At 44.1% G+C, this 25886-nt stretch overlaps 1 protein-coding gene across 1 annotated transcript in view; it reads right to left on the bottom strand.

The window, feature by feature from the left end:
* Positions 1-230: 230 nt before the first annotated feature.
* Positions 231-25886, bottom strand: part of SV2C (synaptic vesicle glycoprotein 2C) — a 275773-nt gene continuing 250117 nt past the window's right edge. Inside the window, exon 13 of the mRNA XM_015140296.3 lies at positions 231-1049. Coding sequence (XP_014995782.2) covers positions 1013-1049 — 37 coding nt within the window. The 3' untranslated portion in view covers positions 231-1012. The remainder of the gene's footprint in view (positions 1050-25886) is intronic.

Below are 25886 nucleotides of genomic sequence, written 5' to 3'. Positions count from 1 at the left end.
TCCCAAAGTGCTAGGATTACAGGCATGAACCATGACACCAGCCAGCAAACTTTTTAGCTCCACCAATTAGCCTTACACAGCTTTTCAGCACTAACTCCAGAATGCCAAGCAATTAATGATGATGTAATCAGACACTTGCTTCAGTCACTCACTCATTAGTTCCACCATAGTTAGTGAGCATTTACTGTGTACGAGGCATCTTCGTGGCACTGGGAATATAGAAGCAAATGAAAGAGACAAAGTCTTTATTCCCATGAAATGGACATCCCAGTGGAGGGGCACAGATAATATCTATAAAAACAAAGAAGTACATATTATGTCAGGTGATGATGAGGGCTATGCAAGTTAAAAGTCTCAGGGTGGGGCAGAGGGACATTTTAAGTAGGGTGAAGAGTAAAGGCATCTTGGCTAAGATTTTACCTGAGTAGATAGCTAAGTAAAGGAGCAAGCCACTTGATCACCTGGAGAGAGCATTTCAGAGAGGGGCAAGCAAAAACAAAGGCCCCCAGGCAGGTGTGTAAAGTGGTCTGTTTGTGGAGTTACAAGGTTAACTATACCTACTAGTGGGAATACAGAAAGGTTTTCAGAATGTTTTTTATAAGACAAAGAATTCCTTCAAATTGTTTGTAATGATTTTATCTCTTTCTATGATAAAGCCAAGTTTAGAAGCAGATGTTAGAAAAGAGGTCCACACCCACTAATGGCTCCTGCTGTAAACTGGCTCTGTCGTTCCTGAGAGCTGTCTAGTAAATTTAACAAGAGCTATAAAATTGTTCACACTTGTTGACTTGGTTACTTCACTTTGTGGGATATTTCTACAAGGCAAAAGAGAGAAAAAAGACCACAATAAAGAAATCTACTAAGTTCTTAGCTAGACCTTGTATAATATATTTGGAAAATCTCAAGCAATTATAATCCTCAAAAATGGAAAGAAAACCAGGTGCAGTAGCTCAAGACTGTACTCCCAGAACTTTGGGAGGCTGAGACAGGAGAATCGCTTGAGGCCAGGAGTTCAAGACCAGCCGGGGGAACATGGCAAGACTCTGTGTCTACCAAAAAAAATTTAAAAATTAGCTAGGCCTGGTGACTGGCACCTGTAGTCCTAGCTTCTGGGATGGCGGAGGCAAGAGGATCACTTGAGCCCAGTTCAGGGTTACAGTGAGCTATGATCATGTCACTATTGCACTCTAGCCTGGGCAACAGAGCAAGACCTTGTCTCAGGAAAAAAAAAAAAAGAAATAAGTAAAAATAAAAAAAGAATTTCAATATGCTTTGATTCTATAAGGCTGTTTAAATGACACATGGGAACAATATTAATAAGTGCAAATGTATTACATGAAAAATGTAAAGTAGAAAAAACTAAGATACAGACCTGTGTATTTATGCTGATTAAAATTGTGGAAACTGTACCAATGCATATTAAAAACACCAAAAGAGAATTTGGAGGGATATGAAATGTTTATTGTCTAGCCAGCTTTTGTCTTAGTCTGTTTGGTGCTGATATAACAGAATACCACAGACTGGATCATTTATAAAGAACATATTTCTTTCTTACAGTTCTGGAGGCTGAGAGGTCCAAGGGACCAGCATCTGGTGAGGGTCTTCCTGCTTTATCATTTCATGGTGGAAAGAGGAAAAGCAAGAAAGCCCAAGAGAGAGCAGTGTGGGGGCTGAACTAGTTTTTTTTTTTTTTTTTTTTTTGAGTCGGAGTCTCACTCTGTCGCCCAGGCTGGCGTGCAGTGGCGCAATCTCAGCTCACTGCGACCTCCGCCCCTCCAGGTTTAAGCAATTCTCTGTCTCAGCCTCCGGAGTAGCTGGGATTACAGGCGCGTGCCACCACACCTGGCTAATTTTTTTGTATTTTTAGTAGAGACGGGGTTTCACCATCTTGGGCAGGCTGGTCTTGAACTCCTGACCTCGTGATCCACCCTCCTCGGCCTCCCAAAGTGCTGGGATTATAGGCATGAGACACCGCGCCCGGCCTGAACTAGCTTTTATGACAAACCTACTCTCGCAATAATGATCCCACTCTTGAGATAACCTTAATCTATTCATTAGGGCAGAGCTTTCATGACCTAATTGCCTCTTAAAGATCCCACCTTTCACCAGTGTTGCCCTGGGGGCTTATGTTTCCAACACATGAACTTTGGGGGACATGGTCAAACCATAACAGCTTCCTTTTTGGATGGAGTTGCTTACGTTCATAATGAATCTTTACTTTTTTTTTTCTCTTGTTGGATTACATGGCAGATTTTTTTGTTTTGTTTTGTTATGAGATGGAGTCTCACTCTGTCGCCTAGGCTGGAGTGCAATCTCAGTTCACTGCAACCTCGGCCTCCTGGGTACAAGTAATTCTCCTGCTTCAGCCTTCCGAGTAGCTGGGATTACAGGCGCCTGCCACCATGCCCAGCTAGTTTTTGTATTTTTAGTAGAGACAGGGTTTCACCAGGTTGGCCAGGCTGGTCTCGAACTCCTGACCTCAGGTGATACACCCACCTTGCACTCCCACAGTGCTGAGATTACAGGCCTGAGCCACATTGCCCAGCAGCAGATTTTTTTTTTTTTAAGTGAAGTTTTATCCCCTGTAAAGTACAATCACTTGATGATGATGCTGTAAATGACAGAGCAGTTTGCATGCACTGAGCTTGCCATGCAAGGGTGAGAAATTTGCAAACCGGGTCCACAGGAGACACGGTCTGGCTAGCACTGTAGTTGGAGCTATTGGACAGCAAGGTGCTTTTGTTGTGGTTTTAGTACCAGCACTATGGAACAGATACACTGGGACAGAAGACCAACAGCAGCTCGAGTGGAGGCAGCTAGCTCTGTAAACTGACATTTCCACTGTGGCAGGGTGTAGAAGTGCTGAAGCAATTCCCTGCTGAGACAGTTCTCATACCTTTCTAGATGCAGCCTGGCATCTAATTTCATGCTTGTCTCTTTGTGGGAAGAGGGATGCCCCAGCTCATAGAGGGTTCCAAAGCAAAATACTATCTAACCCAAACTGAACATTGAGACTTTTTTTTTCTTTTCTTTTCTTTCTTTCTTTTTTTTTTTTTTTTTGAGACTGGATCTCACTCTGTCACCCAGGCTGGAGTGCAGTGGTGCGATCACGGCTCACTACAACCTCAACCTCCTGGGTTCAAGCTATCCTCTCACCTCAGCCTCCTGAGTAGCTAGGTCTACAGGTGCACGTCACCATGCCCGGCTAATTTTTTGATTGTTTTTGTAGAAACGAGGTCTCACTATGTTGCCCAGTCTGGTCTCAAACCCCTAAGCTCAAGTGATTCTTCCACCTCAGCCTCCCAAAGTGCTGGGATTACAGGTTCGGCTATCTCACCTGGCCTAAGACATATTGTTGTCATTCAGGTCAATGGCACCTCCAGAAAGCTGCCTTCCCTAGCCATTCAATCTGAAGTTGCACCGACCCAGTGATGCAGATGCATCATCCTGTTTTGTTTTGTGCTCTGCATACTAGTCCCTGCAAACCATCTTACAGAATTTTTTTTTTTTTTTTTTTTGAGACAGAGTCTTGCTCTGTCACTAGGCAGGAGTGCAGTGGTGCGATCTTGGCTCAATGTAACCTCCACCTCCCAGGTTCAAGTGATTCTCATGCCTCAGCCTCCTGAGTAGCTGGGATTACAGGTGTGCGCCACCAAACCCAGCTCATTTTTGTATTTTTAGTAGAGACAGGGTTTCACCATGTTGGCCAGGATGGTCTCGATCACTTGACCTCATGATCCACCTTCCTCGGCCTCCCAAAGTGCTGGGATTACAGGCATGAGCCACCGTGCCCAGCCCATCTTACAGAATTTTGTTGATCTGTTTGTTTACTTATTGTCTGTCTTTCACCATTCTGATGTAGGCTCCTTGAGGAAAGGAACAATGTCTGTATTATTCCCTTTGGTGCCTAGAAATATTTCTGGCTCATTTTAGTTCCTTAGTATATATATTTTTAGTGACCAAATAAAGAAACTTGCACCAATCAGCAACCTGCGGTCTCCAGGCCTCTGTGGTGTTATGGCTAAAGCCACCCTGAACAAAGGATTTCACACTGGAAAATGAGACCACAGAACCTGGCTGCTGCACTCATTAGAGTCTCAACAGGCGCGTCACCTTTCCTTGGGCCCCAGGAAAATAGTTGCTCTGGAGAAAGAGGACGACTACCTTGCTTCTCCTTGGAGAGTTCCCTATATTCCCATATCCCCTCTTCTTCCTTCTCTCTTCCTGGCCCTTTGCTTCTCTGGGGAATGAGGGATAGAGGGTAGGTAAGTCATAGCGGACAGGAAATCTCCTCGTATCTTTTTCTCTAGCAGCTAAAGGGCTCTAGAGAGGAAAATCACTTGTATGGAGGGGAGGATGGAGGAAATGGTCACTTAGGACATGCAGATTTGTGATTGTTTAATTCTTGCATCATTTTAAGCACACAGTGCACAAAATAGCTCAGGATGAAGGATGTAACTTGCCTCCTTGAGTCCATAAAACCAGGACCTAGCATCTGAACATCAGTGGGAAGCTACGGCTCTCGCAATGCCATTATCAACATGAAGTTGGTTTCTGTTGTGTGAACACAGAAAAACTGTCTCACTTGTACTTGCTACCAAGTCTTCAACTGAATACCTGGGATTATTACTCTGGAATGTCTGATACACTGCTTCACTGTGTGAGGATTTAAAAAATGTAGCCATTGATGGCCCAGCATGGTGGCTCCTGCCTTTAATCCCAAGCATTTTGGGAGGCCAAGGTGGGAGGATCACTTGAGGCCAGGAGTTTAAGGCTGCAGTGAGCTATGATTGTGCCACTGCACTCCAGCCTGGGTGACAAAGTGAGAACTTGCCTCAAAAAAAAAAAAGAAATGAAGGCTAAAAATCCATCTCTTTCCATGGGTTCTTGTGGAGAACCAAGACTTTCAAGGATTTTTTTCTAGTCGGTCATTTTCTAACAATCTAAACTGAATTGTTTAAAATATACACGTCTTTGGTAATAATCACTAAATATTTTTATTTTATTTTTTTGAGACGAAGTCTTGTTCCATCTGGAGTGCCCAGGCTGAAGTGCAGTGGCGCAATCTAAACTCACTGCAACCTTCCTATTCCGGATTAAAGTGATTCTCCTGCCTCAGCCTCCTGAGTAGCTGGGTTATAGGTGCATGTCACCATGCCTGGCTAATTTTTGTACTTTTAGTAGAGACAGGGAGTTTGCTATGTTGGCCAGCCTGGTTTTGAACTCCTAACTTCAGGTGATCCCCCTGCCTTGGTCTCCCAAAGTGCTGGGATTACAGACGTGAGCCACCGTGCTTGGCCCATTCACTGAAATTTATTGAGGGCTTACTCTGTGCCTGACACTGTTCTAAGTGCTTTACATTAACTCAACAACCTCAAGAGGTAGGTACTGTTCTTTTTATTGATGAAACAAATGAGGGACAGAGAAGTTAAGCAGCTTATCCAAAGTCAACCAGTTAGACATGATAGAGCATGAAAATGGACCCAGGAAATTTGGCTCTAGCATCCATGTTCTTTTTTTTTTGAGACAGAGTCTCACTCTGTCGCCCAGGCTGGAGTGCAGTGGCACAGTCTCAGCTCATTGCAACCTCTGCCTCCTGGGTTCAAGCAATTCTCTGCCTCAGCCTCCCAAGTAGCTGTGATTATAGGCACCCGCCACCACGCCCGGCTAATTTTTTGTATTTTTAGTAGAGACAGGGTTTCTTTTTTTTTTTTGAGACGGAGTCTTGCTCTGTCGCCCAGGCTGGAGTGCAGTGGCCGGATCTCAGCTCACTGCAAGCTCCGCCTCCCGGGTTCACGCCATTCTCCTGCCTCAGCCTCCCGAGCAGCTGGGACTACAGGCGCCCGCCACCTCTCCCGGCTAGTTTTTTTGTATTTTTTAGTAGAGACGGGGTTTCACCGGGTTAGCCAGGATGGTCTCGATTTCCTGACCTCGTGATCCGCCAGCCTCGGCCTCCCAAAGTGCTGGGATTACAGGCTTGAGCCACCGCACCCGGCCGAGACAGGGTTTCACCATCTTGGCCAGGCTGGTCTTGAACTCCTGACTTTGGGATCCACCCGCCTGGGCCTCCCAAAGTGCTGGGATTACAGGCGTAAGCCACCGCGCCCGGCCCATGTTCTTAACCATTACTGCTCTACTGCCTAAAGTTAGAACTGGTGGCACCTAAAGACTTAGCTTTATTATATAGAGTCACATAACTCATGTACAACCTTCTCTGGTACAGCTAGCCGCTGAGTGAAGTGGGGAGTGAAACCAAATGCTGACAAGAATGTGGAGCAACAGGAACTCTCATTCATTGCTGGTGAGAATGCAAAATGGTACAGATTTGGAAGGCAGTTTGGCGGTTTCTTACAAACTAAACATATCCTTACAAATAATCCAGCAATCATGTACCTTGATATTTACCCAAAGGAAAAGTTTTACGTCCATACAAAAACCTGCATATGGATGTTTATAGCAGCTTTCCTTATAATTGCCAAACTTTGGAGGTAACCAAGATGTCTGTTAGTAGGTGAATAGATAAATAGATGCACCGTGGTACATCCAGAAAGTGGAATGCTATTCAGTGCTAAAAAGAAATGAGGTATCAAGCCATGAATATACATGGAGTAATATGCATGGAGAAACCTTATATTCCTATTACTAAGTGAAAAAAGCCAATCTGAAAAGGCTACATACTGTATGACTCTAACTATGTGACATTCTGGAAAAAGCAAAATATGAAGACAGTAAATGATCAGTGGTTGCCAGGGGTACGGGGTGCTGAAGGAGGGATGAATAGGTGGAACACAGAGGATCTTTAAGGCATGAAACTATTCTGTATGATTATATAATGGTGAATACATGTCATTATACTTTTGTCCAAACCCATAGACTGTGCAACACCAAGAGAGAACCCTAAGGTAAACTATGGACTTTGGGTGAAAATGATGTGTCAAAGTAGGGTCATCAATTGTAACAAATTACCACTCTAGTGAGCGGTGTTGATAATGGAAAAGACTGTGTGTGTGTCAGGGCAGTGGGTATTTGGGAACTCTCTGTACCCTCTGCTCAATTTCACTATGAGCCTAAAACTGTTCTAAAATATAAAGTCTATTAAACAACATAGCTAGGGCCAGGCACGGGTGGCTCACGCTTGTAATCCCAGCACTTTGGGAGGTCGAGGCGGGCAGATCCCCTGAGGGCAGGAGTTCGAGACCAGACTAGCCAACAGGGTGAAACCCTGTCTCTACTAAAAATACAAAAATTAGCCGGGCATTGTGGTGCATGCCTGTAGTCCCAGCAGGGGAGGCTGAGGCACCAGAATTGCTTGAACCTGGGAAGCGGAGGTTGCAGTGAGTGGAGACTGCACCACTGCACTCCAGCCTGGGCAACAGAGAGAGACACTGTCTCAAAACAAAACAACAACACAAAAAAACAAAACATGTCTGGGCATATGTAAGAAATAAGAAGATACATGGTGGAATGTGCAGCCCAGATCCCCCTTTAGGATCAAGGCACTCATTCCCCAGCTTCCCAGAGTTTTGTTTGCTGGTGGCTCAAAGCCTAGTTTCTCTCCAGACCATGCCTTTGGCAAAGGGAGCTGCTTCACCCAAAGTTATCCCCCCATCCACAGATGGCCCTCATTCAATGATGAGGTACAAATTGGGGTAAAAAGGTCCTGCCCCTTGCTTCAATATGGCACAGTTCTGAAATCCATCCCATATTCTGAGCCTCCCATCAATTTGGATGAGGCCTCTGCTGCAACTGCATCACGGCTCGACTTTCTCCTGCCCAGTCCCGCTTTCCTCACTTCTGGTTTTTTTTCTTTTTCTTTTTCTTTTTCTTTTTTGTCCCTTTTTTTTCCCCTCTCACTTCTTTATGAGGGTTCTTACCAAGAGCTCTTGTCAACACACTTCCTGCACTTTAATCTCTTAGAGTCTGTTTCTGGGGAAATCTGATCTAAGAAAGATGCATGGTGGAAGGGCCTTCTAGGTAGTGGAGACAGCACAAGCCAAGTAGTCTTGGCAGTGTCTAGCAGCAAGCCGCGTGCAGGTGAGATGGATTCACCTGGGCAAGGTGGGAAGGGAGGCTTGAGCGGGAGGCAGGGGCCAGATCACAGCGGGCCTTGTATGCAGGTTGAGGAGTCGGTTTCATCCTCAGCTTTTTCGTTCATTTATTAATTCAACAAACATGAATTTTGTGTCTGCTATGTGTAAGGCATAGTCCAAGCCCCTGGGAATACAATGGCAAAAATGTGCAAACAAAATATGTACATGTATTAATCTCTTTCCTATGAGATTAAAGTGAGTGTAAAATGAAATAACATAAAGTACTGACCACAATGACTGCCACATAGCAGGTGCTGAGTACTTGCTAACACTTCTGCCTTCTCCCTTCTCTCCCTGGGGGTAACTTTGTAGGGCACCTAAAGTTGCAAAGGAAGCAGAGGCAGGTAATTAGAGCTTAGAATCAAGCCAGAGAACTTGGGACGATATCTAGCGAAATGCTGGAGTGTGTTGTACTGGCTCACAGGAGCTGATTGCTAAATTTTCAGGAACTTTTGCAAACCATCGTTAAACATAGCCATTGTCAAAAGCTAAGTTATATAAACTTAAAACTAAATAAATTATATTAAAAACAAAGGTAACAAATCCTCAGAATGTATCGCTTCCTGGTTATTTTCCTACATATACCATTATACACGCGCTCAAGGTTATTTATACCTATTGTGTGTGTATGGTGGAAATACTATAGAATGATAGGATTGCACTTCTCCCAACTCCACATTCAGAGACATCACACTGGTAGCTTGAAATTAACCATGGTGGGAGTAATTACACCAAGGAAATCTGCAAATGCTGCACATCTGGGGAGATGGTTGTTAAATACTTACCAGCACAGGTCTGGCTATGTCCCTATGCTTATTGTGAACAAAAATGACCTCTGAGCAACTATAGCTGTGAGGAGTGGGTTCATGCATTTGGTATTTTGGGGCTTTCTACACAGAGAGGCAGTTGAGGGTGATGGAGGGGTGCAGATGCTGGAGCCTTCTGCCTGGGTGCCAAGCTAGGCTCTTCCCTTGACTAGCTGTGTGATGTCAGGTGGGTGACTTACTCTCACTGTGCTTCAGGTTCTTCTGTAAACAGAAGGGTTCCTGGGAGGATGAAATGAGAAATGATGAAATGAGAAATGTTTTGTAAAGCACTAGAGTAGTGCTTGGCTCATATTAAACGCTCTGTAATTGTTAGCTATTACCATTGAGTTGGCCAACAGATGAAAGAGTACTTTGGAAATCACTCTGACAGCCTGGACAAGTCAAGACAGCTCAGCAGTCTCTTGGCCTCACTCCAAGAGTATGAGCAGAAAAGGGTGGTGTTCCTCCTCCAGGGAGCCTTCCCTAACCCTCCTGTCGGGGCCTACTTCTAGGAGCCCTGATAATGTCAGAACTTCTGCCATAATAATACATGTCACGTTGTCCTTGCCTATTTACTTGTCTGTCTCCCCAGCAGACTGTAAGCTGGTAGAGGAGAATCTCAGTCTGTCTTGTCCACCTTGCCTGTCTCCAGCACCCAGCACAGTGCCAGGCACATAGTGACTGATCAATAATATTATTGAATAAGTGTCCTAAATGAATGCTTATTTGCCTGTTTGGAGAGTCTTCTAGGTGGAAACTCTGTGAGGGCAGGGACTAAACCTATTTTTCTAAGCCATTGTTTGTTGGTGCCTAGTTGAGAACTGGCACGTGGTAAACTTCCTTACCCTTCAATGAATTCATTCTAAATACCAGAATGCTGACACTCCCTTCTACTTTTAGAGCTTGCCTTTCCCTGTTGTATAAAAAGGCAAAAGAGAGAATATCAAGGATGTAACATTTACGCTGGGTTAGTCCTGAATATGCAAGTATGGTAGCTTAGTAGTTAAGATTGTGTACGTTAGAATAAGATTGAACAACCTAGGGTTGAATTGTGCCTGTCACTGACTAGCTGTGCATTTTGGGACAAGTCATTTAACTTCCCTGAGTCTCAGTTTCCTCATCTATGCAATGAGGATAATAATATACCCACATGGCTATGAAATAACTATAACAAAATAGTTTATTCTGAGTTACTTAAGAAACAAATGAATCATAAATAGTTCATTTTTAATTTAATTAAATATTTAAAATACAAATATGTCATAAAATAATTTTTAAAAATTTATTTATTTATTTATTTTGAGATGGAGTTTCACTCTTGTTGCCCAGGCTGGGGTGCAGTGGCGTAATCTCAGCTCACAACAACCTCTGCCTTCCAGGTTCAAGCGATTCTCCTACCTCAGCCTCCCAAATAGCTGGGATTACAGGAACGCACCACCACGCCTGGCTAATTTTTGTACTTTTAGTAGAGATAGGGTTTCTCTATGTTGGTCAGGCTGATCTCAAATTCCTGACCTCGTGATCCGCCCGTCTCATCCTCACAAAATGCTGGAATTACAGGCGTGAGCCACCGCACCCAGCCTAAAATCATTTTTAAATAAATTAATACAAATAATGTCTGTAAAGCACTAAGTCTCATAGATGGAGCTCAATCAATGGTAACCATTATATTATAAGGAAGTCTGGAAAAAGAGAATGTCTGTCTCCCATAGAGTTGTATTTCTTTTGTAACAAATCAAGGGCAAGCTGCTTTCTCTGAATTTATTTAGTAATCTTGGTACTTAAAATCATACTTATTCAGGAAGCCGAGATAAAATGCACTTTAGAAGGAATCATAAAAATGACGGAAAACAGGGAGAAGTAAGAATATATAATTCAAGCGGATGTGTGAATGCCAGAAAGAAGATGGGCAGGGGGCAGGGGTTGAATGATAATGGGTGAGTCTATGGTAACCTGATGAAGGCAGCGTTTGTTGTTGCTGTTGTTATTTGAGACGGTCTTGCTCTGTTGCCCAGGCTAGAGTGCGGTGATGTGATCACGGCTCACTGTAACCTCAATCTCCAGGGCTCAATCAATCCCTCCACCTCAGCCTCCTGAGTAGCTGGGACTAGAGGAATGTGCCACTATGCCTAGTTAATTTTCTTTCTTTTTTTTTTTTTTTTTTTTTTTTTTTTTTTTTTTTTTGAGACAGAGTCTCGCTTAGTCGCCCAGGCTGGAGTGCAATGGCGCGATCTCGGCTCACTGCAAGCTCCGCCTCCCGGGTTCACGCCATTCTCCTGCCTCAGCCTCCCGAGTAGCTGGGACTACAGGCGCCCGCCGCCTCGCCCGGCTAATTTTTTGCATTTTTAGTAGAGACGGGGTTTCACCGTGTTAGCCAGGATGGTCTCGATCTCCTGACCTCGTGATCCGCCCGCCTCGGCCTCCCAAAGTGCTGGGATTACAGGCGTGAGCCACCGTGCCCGGCCGTTAATTTTCATAATTTTTGTAGAGATGGGGTTTCACCATGTTGCCTACACTGGTCTTGAACTCCTGGGCTCAAGTGATCCACCTGAAAGCCAGCATTTTTCTATGATGTCCTGTATTTGGCACTGGCTGCTACAAACCTTGTTGTACATGTCTCTTGGTGCACATATGCAAACCTTTCTATTGAGTGTATACCAAGAGGAATTATGCAGCTTTAGCAGGTATTTCTAAACATGTTTCCAACGTGGTCAGACCAATTTGCCCCCCTCCTCAGCAGTGGAAGTTCCTTAGTGAGTGCTCCTTGTCAGCACACGGTATTATCAGTCTTTTAAATTTTAGCCATTTAGGGGAGTCGCTAGTGGCATTGTACCAAGGTTTTATTTTCATTCCCTCATAACTAATGAAACTGAGCACCTTTTCATATGTTAAATGGCCATAATCTTCTGGATTTTTTTTTGGTGAAGTTTATGTTTAAGTCTTTACTTTTTTTCTATTTGGTTGTATGTCTTTTTTGTATTGATTTGTAGAATCATCTTTATTCATCTTGTCTGAATAAAATACCTTTCTTGGTGATTCCAATTGTCAATATCTTTTATAACTCTGAGGCTTGCCTTTGATGCCTTTTGATCTTCTGATGACTACTAAAGATACACAAAAATGAATTCCAGCTGAATGTAGATCTAAATGTGAAATGAAAAACAATAAAGCTGCTAGGTGAGGAGAATATCTTCCTGACCCTGAAGTAGACAGAAATCAAAGCACTGACCTAAATGGAGAGGTTGATAGCTTAGACTACATTACAATTAGGAACTTCTGTGTGTCAAAATACATCATTAAGAGAATGTGGGCAGGTGTGGTGGCTCACTTCTATAATCCTAGCATTTTGTGAGGTTGAGGCAGGAGGATTGCTTGGGGTCAGGAGTTTGAGACCAGCCTGGGAAACAGCAAGATCCCCATCACTATTAAAAAAAAAAAAAGAAAAAAAAGAGACAGAGAGAGAGAATGTGTTCTACGTATACCAACGCACCATGTTGTACACATTAAATATATACAATAAAAGATTGAGTGTGTGTTTTAAGAACTTGGATTATATTATTCAAGAATATCCCAAATAAGTATCCTTGTTTTACAGATGAGGAATTGAGACCCAGAGAGGTTAATGAACTCATCCTGGGCCACACAGCTTACAAGTGGAGAACTCAGGTGTAAGCTCAGGTCTGCATAAGTCTAGAGACTGAGCTCCCAACTCCTGGCAGTGCTGCTCCGCCTTTACCACATCCAGAGTGTGCCCTGGGGGGCCTGGCGCAGTGCTGGGCTCCACACATGTCACTGTTGGCTTCCTGTGGTATCTTCCTGTGTGTACAGAGTTCACTTCACATGGCCTTGCGTTCATTCTCGTAAATTATTCATTTTCTCCACCACTGTTTTGTAAACTTGGCCTGCTGTGAACAGTTGCTCTTTGGTCTTCTTTTTAGTCCTAAGGAAGCAGGACTCCTTCTCCCAGTGTGATTTTCTGAGGCTACACCTGGAAAAGACTCAGAGCCTTGGACAAACATTCTGTGTCTGTAGCTTCTCTGATCTAGCAGGATGAATAGCAAAGCCTTGGGTAGCAGGGGAAAGGCAGCCCTGATGAGTTGCGCCAGGTCTGCCAGGCTCTGTGCTGTGTACTCACGGCCTGTGGGAGTTGGTAAGGTCCCAGCATGTGCATGCCCCCTTCCCCTTCCTTCTCTCCTTCCTCCTCTTTCTAGTTGCCAGAGGCCCTCCCATGGAGTTGGACATCTGTGCACTGAGAAGGGCCCTGTGCAGGCTGCTTTTGTGGGAAGAAGAATCACAGCAGGGTTTGGGGGATGTGGGTAAGTCACTTGGAGTTGCTGCCAGGGTCACCACAGGCCCAGGTACCTGCTATGCATGCCTATGATAACAGAAGCTAGGAATTATTCAGTCCTACAAAAAGTCTTGTGAGAGTTAGGCAATGTCAGGGTTCCACCCTCTCCCCACCACTGCATTTCAGCACCCCAAGGGGATCTGGCTCCCATGATCACTGCACCTCAATATCCTCATAGTGAAAGGAGGTGCAGATCTGCCTCCAGGAGCAGATGTGAGCCAGTAGTGCTAATCACAGTGGCTATGATTTAATGAGAATTTGTGCATCAGGCACATTGCTAAACCTTTTATATATTTTCTCAATCCTTATAAACCCCAGTGAAATACAAACTATCATCATTTCTAATTCAAAGTTGCAGAAATGAATGCTTAGAAAAACTAATTTTTGCTTTCTCAATGCATCATATCACTGCTAAGTGGCCAACTCAAGACTCAAACCCATATTGTCTGACTCTAAAGCTCAGAGAAATGTTTATTATGAAGCTAATAAGACTTAAGCCCTGGGACCCCCATTTGCATGAGTCCCTTCCCAAGTGCTAAGTGGATCCTAGCAATGTGTTCACATGGTCATATGTGTTTTGTTGTTGTTTTGTTTCATTTTTCTTGTAGAGATGGATGCTGCTCAGGCTGGTCTTGAACTCCTGGGCTCAAGCAATCTGCCTGCCTTGGCCCCCCAGAGTTTTGGGATTACGGGTGTGAGCCACCATGTGTGACAGGTCATATGGTTTTTAAAAATTTGTGGCTGGGCGCGGTGGCTCACACCTGTAATCCCAGCACTTTGGGAGGCCGAGGTGGGTGGATCACCTGAGGTCAGGAGTTTGAGACAAGCCTGGCCAACATGGTGAAAACCCGTCTCTACTAAAAATATAAAAATTAGCCGGGCGTGGTGGTGGGCACTTGAAATCCCAGCTACTTGGGAGGCTGAGGCAGGAGAATCGCTGGAACCTGGGAGGTGGAGGAGGCAGAGAGCCGAGATTGCACTAGTGCACTCCAGTCTGGGCGACCAGAGTGAAACTCCACCTCAAAAAAAAAAAAAAAATTTTTTTTTTGTAAAACTAGGCCTGGTGCAGTGACTCATGACTGTAATCCCAGTACTTTGGAAGTCTTAGGCAGGAGGATCGTTGGAGCCTAAGAGTTCAAGACCAGCATGGGCAACATATCAAGACCTCGTCTCTATGAAAAATCATAATCAATAAATAAACAATTAAAAAAATTTGCAAAACTAGAAAATTTGCAAACTTACTGGTTTGTTTCCTTACTCAGTTAAAAACGACTGTTTCTTTCCACTCTGCCTTGCTTTCCTCAAATTTCCTCCAGTGTTGGGTGGAGCTGGGCATTTTGCGGATAGGCTAAGAGGAATCTGAGTTGGGATATCTTCAGTTTGAGTTGGTGGGATATATTAGCGTGTTTTGCAGTCTTCTGAGATTGTTAAGTTATTGTTAAGCTGTCCCGCTGCAGGATGGTTCCCAGGAACATCCTGCTGCCCACTGTGCCCACATGCCTGTGTGCTGTGGTGTACAGAGCTGTTCCCAGAAAGGGGTCCCAATCAGACCCCAAGAGAGTGTTCTTGGACCTCACACAAGAAAGAATTAGGGGCGAGTCCATGCAGTAAAGTGAAAACAAGTTTATTAAGAAATTAAAGGAATAAAAGAATGACTACTCCATAGGAAGAGCAGCAGTTTGGGCTGCTGGACTAAGGATACGTATCGTTATTTCTTAATTATATGCTAAACAAGGAGTGGATTATTCATTACTTTTCTGGGAAAGGGGTGGACAATTCCTGTAACTGAGGGTTCCTCCCCCTTTTAGACCATATAGGGTAACTTCTTGATATTGTCATCGCATTTATAAACTGTCAGGGCACTGGAGGGAGTGTCTTTCTAACTGCTAATGAATTATAATTAGTGTATAATGAGCAGTGAGGATGACCAGAGGTCACTTCCCTCACCATCTTGGTTTTGGTGGGTTTCGGCCAGCTACTTTACCGCAACCTATTTTATCAGCAAGGTCTTTATGACCTGTATCTTCTGTCAGCCTCCTATCTCATCCTGTGACTTAGTATGCCTAACCTCCTGGGAATGCAGCCCAATAGGTCTCAGGCTCATTTTACCCAGCCCCTTTTCAAGATGGAGTTGCTGTGGTTCAAACGCCTCTGACAAAGCCAGATGCTGGACTGCAAAACTGAATGTGGTAGCACAGAGAATATGTGGGAAGTGGAGGAGAAACAAGACATCTTTAAAAAAACAGAGAAACAACTATTACTAATCACAACCAGTTTTTGTCTATTCTCTGTATAGGCAATGATATCACAAAACTGTTGCCATATGAAGATGAAGAGGCAATCAAAGAAGATGCACTCAAAAAATATAGAAAAATGATTTACAGAAATGTGTCAGGCAGTTAATAAAAAGGATTGTTATTTTTCTGGATTTTGTTAAAATTTGTGAATTCATCAGTTTTTTAAAATGTGCAAATTGTGAGGACCTCTTTTTTCATTCTAGTTACTCTTACATTAATTTTGTGTTTGTAATTTTGTATTATTTTTCTTAAACAGGACCCTTCTTCCCACACCTTGAGGTGACCCTGCTCGAACTCATGCTCTTAGCAATGGTGAGACAGTGTCTGCCTCTGAAGGTTCCAGTCCTCAGTTTGGAAAGAGAAATGGGATTGTGAGGTGTGCAGAAGCCTGAGTGTACTTTAGAAAGTACTGTAAGCTGGGGGCAGTGGCTCACGCCTGTAATCTGAGCACTTTGGGAGGCCACGGCGGTTGGATCACCTGAGGTCAGGAGTTCAAAACCAGCCTAGTCAACATGGTGAAACCCCATCTCTACAAAAACACAAAAATTAGCCGGGCATAATGGCAGGTGCCTGTAATCCCAGCTACTTGGGAGGCTGAGGTGGGAGAATTGCTTGAACCCAGGAGGCAGGAGGTGGAGGTTGCATCGAGCCAAGATCGTGCCTTTGCACTCCAGCTTGGGTGACAGAGCGAGACTCTGGTCTCAAAAAAAAAAAAAAAAAAAAGAAAGAAAATACTGTGGATATCCTCTACTGAAGGTGGGAGGCTGACTGAAGATGGGGAAATAACACAGCAAAGCCCCTCAGGAGGGTTAGCAGCAGCAGACTGCAGTGGGGGTGGGATACGCCCAATGTTTGCAAAGAACAAAAGAGGAGTGGGGCAACTTATACATCACTTAGCCCTTTGTAATGTATGGTGGCCTTCCTTACAGCCCCACCCAAACCTGAATTTGCTGATGCAGTTTCCTTGGAAATCTCAGTCCAAAGGGTATTTTTGGTGCCACCTTGAAGGTGAGGAAGCAGAGGTTAGGCAGTGGAGCTGCTTCACATGCTCTCTGTGCAGCCTGCCCGAGGGCTCTGGAGTAGGGGAGGCAGAAATATGGCTGAAGGCAGGTGGCTGCTGGTGCACTTGGAGTCAAGGTTGGAGCTTACTCTGTCCTCTGTGACCCAGACTACCCAATCTACTTCATTCTGGTCCCAGGGAGTTCCAGTGGCTGCAGGGCAGGAGCCTGGCTTTCCTTCAAGAATGTGTCTCCTTTTGTGGTTTTCATTTCTCCACCTGGTGTCTGGACTGTAAATTACAGGAGAGGATGATGCATTTGCTCTCCCCACTGAACAAAGGGATTGCAGTAGTAGTAGGTGGCATGTTCTTATCCAAGCTCCAGGAATGCTGCTGTCCCTCGTTTCCCTTGGAGCCACTAGGGCTCAAGCTAGTCACTGTCCTGGAGGAAGCTTCCCCGGGGACAGGCTCACAGAGAAGGCTGCTTTGTTCAGAGGCTGTGGTGTAGGGAGAAGAAGGATGTGCCTATTGACTCCAGGATTTTTTTTTTTTTAATTACTGTGCAGAGAGAGCATGTTTTCATCTGGAATTCTAATAAATGGAGAGACAGAAGGAGGCAAATAACCACAGTTCCCAGAGTAGCCTGGCCAGGCTGCCCTAGGGTCTCCTCCAGAATTATCTGTTTCTGGCTTATGAGTGTAGGACCCTTGCTCCTCAGCCTGTCTTTATCATCCCCTCTGAATGAATAGCATGCACAGGTGTGAACACATGCACACAGCCCATGCTACCCACTCACCAGACCATAGGCACATTCCATCCCCTTCTATACACAATATACACACAGCAAACTTCTATACACAATATACAGTATACATACACAATCAAATAGGTAGCATTTGGGATAATGCTATGGGCTGAATTTTCTTCTCCCCAAACTCATATGTTGAAGTCCCAACCCCCAGTGCCTCAGAATGGGATTGAGTTTGGAGATAAGGTCTTTAAGGAGGTAGTCGAGTTGAAAAGAGGTCATTAGTGTAGGTACTGGATGGGGTTGGACTACCTCCTAATCCAGCATGACTGGTGTCCTTATGAGAAAAGGACACAGATATGTAAAGAGGGAAGACTGTCTGAAGACACAGAGAGAAGATGGCCATGCACAAGCCAAGGAGAGAGGCCTCAGAAGAACCCAACCCTGCCTGACACTCGGATCTTGGACTTCTGGTCTCCAGATCTGCAAGAAGAGAAATTTGGTTTCATAGCCACCCAGTCTGTGATATTTTGTTATGGCAGTCCTAGCAAGCAATGTAGATAATGAGAGCAACTTCATTGCATCAGATATCAACAAGCAGGAAAAGTTATACCCCAAGACTTATGTTGCCTTGTTTTAACACACTGACGATTAGGAATTTCACTTTGGGGGCTTTGGAGCCACTGGTCCAGGCCAGGCGTGTTGTTTCCTTCAGAACTTGCAATGAGTTTTGTCAAAGTTATCTGCACCCCAGCATCCTCTGGTGAATTCCTGTACCTGCCATCATCCCTGGTATACTAGGGGTTTTGAAGCCTGTGGACTTTTCTTTTCTCCCTCATTCAAGAGCCTGATCATGAAGCAGGAAAGAAAGGAAAATGTGTGACTGTAGCTTTTCCTAAATAAGGAATAGGGCCTACATCTGGAGGAGTGGGAAGCTGGACAAAGAGTTAAGACCTATATAGAGTGATGGGCTGGGTATTAGAAAAGGGGGAAAGAAGTTGCTACAGCAAAGAAGGAGGATCTAGCTGGGGGAGAGAACCTGGAAGAAGTGAGGGCTGGTTCCAAGAGAAGGAACAGCTGCAGAGGGGTGTGAATGCACAACTAGTAGGATACCACTAGCCAATAGCACTTTTAGTGATGATGGGATATTCTATATTTTCAGTGTTCAGTATGGTAGCTTCTGGTCACATGTGGCAATCAAGCATCTGAAGTGTGGCTAAGTGTAACTAAGGAACTGAATTCTTGGTTTTAGTTAAGTTTAAATATAAATAGCTACATGTGACTATCATATTAGACAGCATGGTTCTAGAGCTCAGACAAAGCCCAATGTTGCTTGCCTACCCAGCAGTTACCTGCCTTTTTCCTTGCTTACAAACCCCCCGTTTTGTTCAGGCAGTCAGGAGCCATGTGCTTCAGGAAAGACTGGGCCCCTTAGAGCTATAGGGGGAGAGGCGAATCTTGATTGGTCTAAGCCAGTTATGGTAATTAAGTTCCTCTTGCTCGTGATTGGTTTAGGAGTAGGCAGATGATGCAAATCCAGCCAATGAGACACAGGGGGAGTCTGCTGGAGGATTCTGAAAATGTTCTCCTTGATCTTAAAAAGGGGTCAAAAAGAGGGACTTCTTCTGGCCCTTAGGTGTGTGAAGATGTAATGCTTAGAGTTGCAGCCACCATCTCATGCCCATAGGGGGACAAAAGCCAGTATGCTGAGGATGGCTGATCTAAAAGATGGAAAGAATCTGGGTCTCCAATGATGTTATCAAGCCACATCAGAACCAACCTTGGGATGGCCACATCCACTTTGTTAGTAAAGACACTTGTGTCTTCTGTTAAATGCAGTCATGGGGACTCTTTTGGGGATAGCAAATATGTGGCATTTAAGTCTGTGTTTCTGCCTCCAATGTGAATTCCATAAAGCATAGCACTTTTTCTCACTCTTCTTAAACCACTGTTCCAAGCAGCTACTACCAATCAAATGGATTTAATATGCCAAATAAAAATCTGTTTGCTATTCCTACTCTAGGGCAAAAGAACACAAGCATCTGCTTTGCCACAAACTCCCCCACAAACATTTTCTTCTCACTGGTCCTGGCTAACAATTGGAAAATATTCATGTAAGATCAACAACACATCAATATCCATGACACCAGCCCACAGAAACAATTCAAATAAGCCTGAATTGGAGAAACAGGTTTTCTCTATACCTAAGGACATTAAAAAAGTGCTTATTTTTTGAAGGGTTAATTCATGCTTAGAAGGGAAGCCAGTCACACAGCAATCTTTATTTGAATATAATGGAGCAAAAAAAAATGCTCTTTTATTAATCTGATATACACTAAATATCTTTGCAGCTGTTACATGAATGTTAGTTATCCAGCATATAAATGTATACACAATTCCAAGTTTGATAGATTTATGCTCTACACGAGCCATCCCACATGGAGCATGCCCTTTCACAAGGATACACATGGCTGTCTTGGGATATTTGTGAAAACACACTTGGTCAAACATTTTGGCAATTGGAAATCAGACACAGAGGAGCATACTAGAAAGATGAGTTCACAACAGGACCAGCTGTACTTAAGATGAAAACTCCAAAACCTGAAACAGAATTTGCTGGGGTTCACACATGCAGCACACATATATACAGTACAATAGGAGTAACTGGAACATTCACAGCAGGAGATCTGACACAGCATTAAAAACAGAAAGAACAAAAAAAGAAAACAAAGCCAAACAACCCAAACACCAAAACCGACAGGACCATTGCCAAGATTTCATTACAAAAGACAGTGGATTGTACGTTTAGCATATGTTCAAAATGGAAGTTCATCTGAAAGAGCAAACTCTTCTAGGATGTTAGTGTATCTAGATATTAACAAAAGACAGATGATCTGTTCAATATGTTCCTGGATCAGGGTGAGGATACATAACTGCATGGATGCTAAGAAAGTGTATATTAAAAAAAGACATTTCTTTTTTCTTCTGACTGACTTAGGACACAGATTCAGTAAAGTAAATATATAACAATAGCAGCGGAAATGAAGTTAGGCCAATTTGTCAAGTTCTCTCTAGGCAGGTCTGGTGAATGTCAAGGCAAGGACGGAGTTTCCTTCTTGGATGACTATGTGGGCGCCAGAGGGGAGACACTTTGCAACTTCAAACTAGTTTCATTTTGTTTGCATAGCATGAAATAGCCAATTTTACCATACATTCTTCCTGAACGAATAACACCCATAGAAAACAGTGGGTTCTCTGTACTGGGTCCTATTCTGAGTCAATACAAATGCAGAAAGAGGCCCTTTGTGAATCACATGAGGTTGAGCTTGCTAAGTCTTTCCCCTTCCTTGGACTTAGGGGCAATGCTGACCCATAAACCTATGAAACTCAATGTGGTGTGGCCTGGGTCTATGCGGTGGGAGGCCAAGCATTCTTTAGGGCTTGAGATGGTGGTATGCTGGTAAATGTTTCACAACTGTCTTGGGGGTTAGGAGGAGTCAGATTTGCATGGCCTTGTTGCTTTCCATGGTATAAATACCACCACTATAGATGATCTTAAACTACAAATATACTATCAAGTATACAGAAACAATTCAAATAAGCTTGAATTGGAGAAACTGGTTTTCTCTATACCTAAGGACATTAAAAAAGTGCTTATTTTTTGAAGGGTCAATTCATGCTTAGGAATTGACTTGGGAAGTTGTGTGTAGTAGTATACCTGTGTATAGTATTTCTACCATACAGACATAATAGGCATATATTACCTCATGGGCACAGATACTGGTAAAATGTAGTAAAATAAGTAGAAAGTGATGAGCTTTGAATCTATATTGCCTTTGTGTTTAGCTATCATTTATCTAACCTTATTTAATTTTTTAGTAATAGCTATGTTTCTCAACTGACTCTCAAAAGTCCTGAAACTTTAACCATCAGTTCTGATGAACTGGTTCAAAGCTGTTCCAGCTCATCAGTAGCTTTAGATACTCCAGCCCCGGTGAGCAGGCTGTCTGGTCACACCCCAGGCACTGCAAAGCTGTTCTGGACTTTGCACCCCTGCTGCTGGGGTAGATTACCCCCTGAGTCTGAACAAAGGGCTGAAAGCTGCTTTCTGCTCCTAGTCCTGGACACTTTTGGATCTAAGGGGAGCATGAACGTGGTAGAGTAGGCAGAGAGTGGACAACCTCTGCAATTTCAGAATTCAGACCTGACTGGAAGGCACCTAGCCTTCAGCATCAAGTGGGGGACCTTCTGCAAACATGGAGAGTACCATCCACCTCCACTAGTCAATGAATCTCAAGAACCCAGGTGGGAATCTCCTGGTCTTTCAGGGATCAAATGCTGAGCTCTCAGACTTCTGCTCCGGATACGGGCCGCTCTGATTCCATGCCAGCTGTGCCCGTCCTATCAGGGCACAAGCACTGAAAAGCAGTTGGAAATCTAGCCCCACATAGGGAGCTGTGCCGAAAGCCAGCAGCCTCACATTCACACTCCCCCTGCACCCACTCCTGTTCTCCAACTTCTCCATCTTCTACGCCTCCACAACAGGCTTGGATAAGCCTTTCATCCTGAGTGCCCCAGGAAAGCTTGGCCTTGCTTTTGTATACTGCTGGAATTAAGAGGTTGTTGACCAGAGGAGAAAAGGAAAACAAACAAACAAACAAAAAAACAAAAGGGAAATAAAGGAAATGAGTGGGCACTGCCCTGAGGAGGTAAGGAGAGAACTGGTGGGGAAAAGTGGTAATGGGGCTCTCAGAGGAGGGTACAGGGTCACTGACAACTGCCCTCTTTCTGCTGTGCCCCCTGCAGGCCCCAGAACCCCAAACACCCTTTGCAACTTCAAGACACTTGCAACGACATGCACCAGTTTTAAACTGAAACCCGAAAATGCCCCCGCTACTGGCTGTCAGAACCTGTTTTCTGGATGGCTTATCTGCTGAGGGTAGAGAGGAGGGAAGCTGCTTTAGGATGTCTGTAAAGATAGTTGACTCACCCACAAAACTTCAAAATCAGAAAGGAAACACCCTGGGAGGCACAGGCCAGGGGAGTGGCAGCAGCTGCAGGCTTTGCTGACTTGGCTCTCAAGAGAAAACCCCAATGCTATTCGCGGGGGAACAGACTCCCTAGCTCTTGTCTCTGGTTTCATGCCATGAAAAGAAAACCTCAGAAGAAAGCGGCACTTTAGGCCAGGTGCAGTGGCTCACACTTGTAATCCCAGCACCTTGGGAAGCCAAGGTGTGTAGATCACTTGAGGTCAGGAGTTGGAGACCAGCCTGGCCAACATGGTGAAACCCCATCTCTACTAAAAATACAAAAAATTAGCCGGATATGGTGGCGTGCACCTGTAATCCCAGCTACTTGGGAGGCTGAGGCAGGAGAATTGCTTGAACCTGGGAGGCGGAAGTTGCATTGAGCCGAGATCGCGCCACTGCATTCCAGTCTAGGTAACAGAACAAGACTGTCCACCACCACCCCCGCCCAAAAAAAGAAAAAGAAAAAGAAAAATGCTCTAGAAGGATGGGGCTATCTCTGCTCCTGATTCTTTTCCTTGAATGATATCTTAGTGCAATATCCTGCTGAGATCATGTAAGGGAACAGCTTATGTGTGGTTTCATTTTTCTCATTTTCCAAGAACTAGTTAATAGTCTCTCCAACAAAAACCAGGTAATCAAGGAGCTTTCTCTTCTCATCAAAGGTAATTCCAATGACCAAATAGTTCCTGCACTGCCTGCTGAAGGCTATTATTTATTTTAAAGGTGGAAAAATAACACTTTGTATTTATGTGGTCGGGGGGGCGGGGAGAGTTCATATGTAACGGGGGTCAGTGTGAGGGTGCTTTCTCTCATTCTGTTTTCCTCGCCCTCATTTAAGTCCTCCAAAGCCGTAACTATTGCACACAGCACAGTGTCTCATACCTATCACATGGGAGGTGCTCAATAAGCATTGACTGGATAATCATATGAAATGACAAGAGATCAGTGAAGACTCGGCTCAGCTCTTTCCCTGCCCAACCATGCTAGCCTTAAGTAAGAGCTGAAACAGACCCATAAACTGTATTCTTGTAACTCAAAGTCCTGGGATTACTAAACTGCGTTTAGGTATGGTTTAAGAAGAACTGAAGGGAGCCCTGGCAATGGCTCTGTGACTGGTTGGTGAGAGACAGGTGACAAGAGGAATGATCAACATTTAGAGCAAAAGAACATCACACGGAGAACTGTTATGCCATACCTGAAACAATGAAGGGACACGCAATACATCCTGGATATATTAACAGTTTTTTTTTTTTTTTTTTTTGTCTACATTACACATTACAAGAGAAGCTTTACTTAAAACACATACTTTGCTGAGCAGAAACAATAACTGTAAGAAACGTATAGTCCACTTCGGAGTTTCCCACTGTTGCAATATGACTGGTGTTTTTAGGTTTAGTAACTGGACAAAGTTTGGCACGATGTGGGGATTAAAGAAAACCTAACATATAGCCAATATGCCCCCTTAACACTATATGCCAGTTATCTCTCTATGGTACCAGGTGAAGGCCAAATTCAGACATTCCTGGTTCCAGAGCCTTTAGTGCTTGAACAGATAAGGTGTATTATTGAAGAAAGAGGTAAAGGCCATTTTGACATCAAACAGAAAAAATTAGAGAATACCGTATTCTATCTATTTTGATTGGCAGAGGGAATCAGAAGGTATTCCCCTGGACTGCTTTGGAAATGATCCCGGCGTTTAGAAAGTCTCTGCTGTGTCCTAATCTCTTTGTTGGAACCTTATCAATGGTATCTTGAACTCTCCCTTCTGTCACTACATTTCTTTTCCCACCTCCCCTTTGATCTCTTAAGGTATCTTGAAAGACAACTAAGCAGTTTTTGGTGAAAACCTGAACTCTGATTTGGTGAGATTTGTCTATTTGCCAATATAGGTAAAATCACTGAAAAACTGTTTCTGAAAGCCTACGTATAATACTTAAGGCCATGTTTCAAGAAAATAATGGAATAAACAGTCAGGAGAGCTGTCAGGTAATATTGCAATTATAGAGTCTTCTAACCTAAGTGTGTTTATCTGGCAGGGCGGGGCCCTTTCCTGGCTGGGCAATGGTAACTTGTCAAACCTGCAGTGAATAGAGATACTACTCAGGATGCTGAGATGCTGGCAGGGCAGACAGCATGGGGACTGTGCTTTCTGGCCTATTCCACGTGGGCTTCCCAAACAACTTCCTACACTCTTTTTATGCTTGTCTATTTCCTATTTTTTCAGTTTATAAACTAAACCTATTTAGTGCTTGTAAAAATGAGTTGAGGCCGCCAGTGGCTCATGACTGTAATCCCAGCACTTCGGGAGGCTGAGGCGGGCCGATCACTTGAGGTCAGGAGTTCGAGACCAGCCTGACCAACATGGTGAAACCCCATCTCTACTAAAACATACAAAAATTAGCTGGGCGTGGTGGCGCATGCATGTGGTCCCAGCTACTTGGGAGGCTGAGGTGGGAGAATCGCTTGAACCCCGGAGGCAGAGTTGCAGAGGTCCTACCACTACACTCCAGCCTGGGCAACAGAGCGAAACTCCATCAAATTAAAAAAAAAAAAGGATGAGTTTAGTATTAAGAAGGCAGATGAGATGAAGCTATTTTCATTACTGTCTTCTAGAATGCTGGAGAGTGGAGAGCAGATTAGTCCCAATCCTTTACTTTGTGCATGGGGAAAGTGAGAACCAGAGATGTTCAAGGACTTACAGTCTCCCCAGCAATATCTGGGTCCCTGTACTGCTCAGTGGTGAAGGTCAGGCTAGGACCCACCTATTGCGTCTCCCAGGTTTGTACTCTGGTGTGAGATGATTCAGGCAGCAGGACTGAATGTGAGTTGGGTGCCTTAAGACCCAATACCTGGGATAGAATGTGGTACATACAGAATTGACAGTTTGAAGCAGTTGTTTGATTTTCCCTACTGAGAAGATTCTGTGATAATAATGGGACTTGGGAGCATTCTGGATTGATTCCAAAGAGCAATAGGGAAATTTTAGTTAGAAAAGGCGGTAAAAATATAGGAGCAAGTGGACTATTTCCTCGGCTTTCATTTTTGCGCAAATTTTCATTTTCCTTCTACTGTAGATGAAATGAGATGCCAGTTGCAGGTTTGGGTGCCAGCAGCCTGCTACACTGATACAGCTGAGACTTTCTGTTTAATATCCTGGCTGTTTCTTAATCTCCAGCTAAATCCAGAGCAAGCCAGACAGGCCACACCACATACTTTGGAAATGATTTGAGCTCTCTTAGAAAATCAAGGTGGTGAACAATCTCAAGGAGGCAGGGAAGAGTGCATAAAAGGTGGGAGAGGTGGTGACCAAGAAGGTTTGTGACCACAGACTGTCCAGGAGATTAGAAAACATCCCTCTTAGGCCACCAAGGATGCTTGGATTAGGTAACAAGTAGACCAAGAACAGTCCTTCTGCAGGGGACACGGATGGGAGGTCTCAAGAAGTAATGTTTTGCTGGTTTATCCTGTGCTGACTCAACCCAGTGTTCAAATAAAATTCCGAATAACTGTGCTCTGCAGCTTGGGAGACGTTTTATGCATTTAGACCCCAGAGCAGACATTAGAGACATT

Source organism: Macaca mulatta, chromosome 6, assembly GCF_049350105.2.
Source record: "Macaca mulatta isolate MMU2019108-1 chromosome 6, T2T-MMU8v2.0, whole genome shotgun sequence".
NCBI classification, from domain to species: domain Eukaryota; kingdom Metazoa; phylum Chordata; class Mammalia; order Primates; family Cercopithecidae; genus Macaca; species Macaca mulatta.
This window is presented reverse-complemented; position numbering and strand designations above follow the sequence as displayed.